Source organism: Chinchilla lanigera, unplaced genomic scaffold (assembly GCF_000276665.1).
Source record: "Chinchilla lanigera isolate Chin_1 unplaced genomic scaffold, ChiLan1.0 scaffold00053, whole genome shotgun sequence".
NCBI lineage: Eukaryota > Metazoa > Chordata > Mammalia > Rodentia > Chinchillidae > Chinchilla > Chinchilla lanigera.
This window is the reverse complement of record NW_004955454.1, coordinates 3043805-3047462: the sequence shown is the minus strand read 5'-3', so window position 1 is coordinate 3047462 and position 3658 is coordinate 3043805. Positions and strand designations below refer to the sequence as shown.

Below are 3658 nucleotides of genomic sequence, written 5' to 3'. Positions count from 1 at the left end.
CCCCAGCTGTCCTGTAAGGACCATATTACAGGTTTCCCAACCAGAAGGGGCATCATCTAACGTAACGGGTCTGAGGATATAAGCTGTGCCCCAGTGGGGCAGGCAAGAGAAGGACCTGACCCTAGGCTCAGGGTACTCTGTCTAGTAACTGCCCCACCCTGCCCTGCCCTGCCCAGCAGGACAGTAGGGGACAGAGTCCTCAGGTATTAGGCTTCCAGATCCCCACCCCAGCCACACCTTACTGGGCTCGGGTTCAGAGGCTGGGTGAACTTAGAGGGGGCAGCAGTGAGCCCCTCCCCCAGCCGAGGCAAGGCTCCCTGGGGTCAGGCCCTTCCCCCAGATTGTCCCTAGGTAGAGATAAGGTCCAGGGGTCAAAGGCTGGAGAGGCAACCAGCAGGGAGGAGCAAAACTGGAAACCATAGCCCTTCCCCAACCCTCACTGGGGCCACAGCTCAGGATACTGCCCTAACTTCCACCTGACCCAAGAGGCCTGCCAGGTGGTGGCTAGGCCACCTGGCTTGGGGGAAAGTCCCATCTTTCTTTCCTCTTTGTCTCCTGGGGCTTTGGCCACTTCCTGGAGAATCTCCCTGGAGGGCTGGTGGTGGGGAGCATGACTCAGCAAGCAGCTCCTACAGCCTCCTATCCTGGGCCTAAAGACCACAGCCCAGAGCCTAGCAAGAGCCCTCCTTCCGGGACCAGCTCCAGCCACGAGGCTCTGGGGGTTGTACCTGCTGTCCAAACTGGGGGACTTGGATGCGATGGTGGGTGGGCATGGGGGGCATTCAGGTGCAAACATCTGGGATAGGGCGCAGGCCTCACCTGATAGCATCTAAAGTGCATCTCTGCCCCAGATTCCTGGCTTGCAGACAGCCCTCGGGTCACAGCAGGGAATGCCGGGGGACCTTTAGGGGAAAGAGAGTGGGGTGGCCCTGCATGCAGCTCTGAGCAGGAGCTCAGGGGAATGGAAGGGATGCCCAAGCTGCCCACCCAAGGGAAGGGGCCCAGCCCTCACACCCAGCAGGCAGTGGCCCAGCTCCTGGCTGTTGGGGAGGATCTGCCACCGGAATGGTTAACCAGGGTACTTCTAGCAGCCAATCACAGAGGTTTGCAGGAAATATCTGGGAGAGGTCTTGGAGCCTGGGCCAGACAGATCAAACCCAGCCCTAATCTGGACACAGCAACCCACAGCTGACCTAGACGACCTCCACACAGCGCAGAGTACTCCGGGATCCCAGCATGGCGATTCTTGTTCGTCTCACATGGGGGCTGCTGCTAGCCATCCTGGTAGTGCCAGTGACGGTGACGGTGACCCAGCCCACCCATCTGCTGAGCTCGCTCACCTCAGGCCAGGACACTGTGGATGTGGAGGCACTGAGCAGCCTGTTAAATACGCTGGCGGACCGTGTGCACTGCACCAACGGGCCGTGTGGAAAGGTAACAGCCCCACCCGACGGATCCCCCAGCCCCGGCCTCTTCCTGCCCGCTCCACCCTGTAGCCGGCAGCAAAGGGATCTGGACAAATTCCAGGAGGCGGGCCAAGGCCAGAGGCTGAGCCTACCCACAGGCCAGAGCCTCCCCTCTCCTACGGGGGTGCATTCAGTCCTCCCCGGCACACAGCTTCTCTTCTTCCCTGGGCTCACAAGTTGACAGTGGCTCCAGGAAGAAACCACACCAAGACAGGAGATTAAGTGCTGGGGACCCCCTGTGTGTACCCCCAGCTGGGCTAGATGAGCAGGCGAAGGGCAAGAGAGAGGGAAAGGTGGGAGGGAGGTGACGGGACTTACCTGGCCTGCCCCTCTCCTCTCTGGGGGGGCTCAGCCTACCTCCTGCCTACTTGCCTCTGACCACAGTGCCTGTCTGTGGAGGATGCCTTGGCTCTGGGCAGACCAGACGAGACAGAGCTCACCCCAGCAACAGTCCTGCAATCCAGATTCATCGTGCGGCTCAGCGCCGCCCTGGCCCTCTACCTTAGCGACCCAGAGGGCACATGTGCGGACATCCAGGCTGGCCGCTGGGCCTCCCGTGCTGACCACTTCCTGGCCCAGCTTGAAAGTCCTGAGGCCATGACCCTGGCCCTGAAACAGCTGCTCCAGAGGATCGAGGCCCAGACTGTCGGGCAGCGCACTGGGAAGGAGGTAAGGGCCCAGGCCAGCCAGCGGGGGCAGTGGGGGAGGGTCCAAGGGTCATGGAAGAAGCCCATGGAGTGCGGGCTTGGCTGCAGCGGGGAAACGGCCCACCACACAGTCTCCAGGTTATTCTGAGACACATTTGGGAGGCTGGAGTGGGCTAGGGGATCACAGGTGGGTGTTTACTAGTGAGTGGGGCAGGGACTGTAAGAGACAGGGTAGGGAAGGGGAGGCACAGGCTGGGAGGTGCAGAGTTTGGGAGTGTGAGCGGGGGGCCAGGAGCAGGCAGCCGTGTACTAGGATGGATGGTGTACAACGGTGGAGCTGGAAGCCAGAAGTTCACACAGGGTGGGACTGAAGTCTAGCTTTTCCCCAGACCTGTGTAGAAGTTCCTCAGCTGCTGCAAGAGGTGGTGAGAGCAGGGGCTCCCAGCAGACCTGGGCCAGTCCTGGCCGCCCTTTTGGACCATGTCAAGAGCGGGACCTGCTTCCACGCCCTGCCAAGTCCCCAATACTTTGTGGACTTCGTGTTTCGGCAGTACAGCAGTGAGGGATCCAATCTGACCCTGGCTGGTGAGACCCCGCAGCCTCCAGACCCTTTGGTGGGGGGCAGGCTGGAGCCAACAGACTATGCACTGATGCTGTCCTTCCTCCCAGAGCTGGAAGCTTTGATGCAGCGCCTGGGGGTGGGTGGAGAGGCCCATGGCGATCACGATGACCATGGCGACCACGATGACCATGGCGACCACGATGACCATGGTGACCACGATGATCACGGTGGCCACGATGACCATGGTGACCATGATGACCACAGTCATCTGGGAAGAGAGGCCAATCACCAGGACCCTGTGCCCCTTGATGCCCTCAACAACAGCTCAAGTGTGTGGGACACGGTGAGCCACCCATACAGTCCTGGAGGAAGATGGGGTCCTCTGTAAATTCTGCTCAGGCACCTGATCCCTGTCCTGCCCTCCCCCTAGGTATGCCTGAGTGCCAAGGACGTGATGGCTGTGTATGGGCTGTCTGAGGAGGCTGGAGTGAGCCCTGAGGCTTGGGCTCAAATTAGCCCTGCCCTGCTCCAACAGCAGCTGAGTGAGGCGTGCAACCACCACCACAGTTCCCCAGCCCAAGACCAGCTCAGCCAGGCAGAGAGTGAGTGCTCACTTTGCACCATGTCTACCTGCTCATGTCCCAGGGTGTGGGCCTTGTGGGGATGGGGGCCGGGCAGGGGAGGAGGGTGGGAAGGTAGAAAAAAGGTGAGGCAGGTGGGTATGGAGGTACACACCCATAATCCCCACAACTCAGGAGGCTAAGAAAAGAGGATTACAAGTTTTAGCTCAGCCTGGGTGACTTGGTAAGTCCCTGTCTCAAAATTAAAAAGGGGCGGGGAGTGGTGGCCCATGCCTGTAATCCCAGCACTTGGGAAGCTGAGGCAGGAGGATCCTTGCAAGTTTGAGACCAGCCTGGGATACAAAATTAACGCAAGACCAGCCTGAACTGCATAAGGAGACCCTGTCTCAAAAGACAAAAAAG

The 3658-nt window shown here is 60.0% G+C and overlaps 1 protein-coding gene across 1 annotated transcript in view; it reads left to right on the top strand.

The window, feature by feature from the left end:
• The first annotated feature begins 43 nt into the window (after positions 1-43).
• Positions 44-3658, top strand: part of Slc39a4 (solute carrier family 39 (zinc transporter), member 4) — a 6104-nt gene continuing 2489 nt past the window's right edge. The window contains exons 1-5 of the mRNA XM_005395883.2: positions 44-1434; positions 1851-2135; positions 2503-2698; positions 2783-3018; positions 3106-3277. Of these exons, the coding sequence (XP_005395940.1) occupies positions 1237-1434; positions 1851-2135; positions 2503-2698; positions 2783-3018; positions 3106-3277 (1087 nt within the window). The 5' untranslated portion in view covers positions 44-1236. The remainder of the gene's footprint in view (positions 1435-1850; positions 2136-2502; positions 2699-2782; positions 3019-3105; positions 3278-3658) is intronic.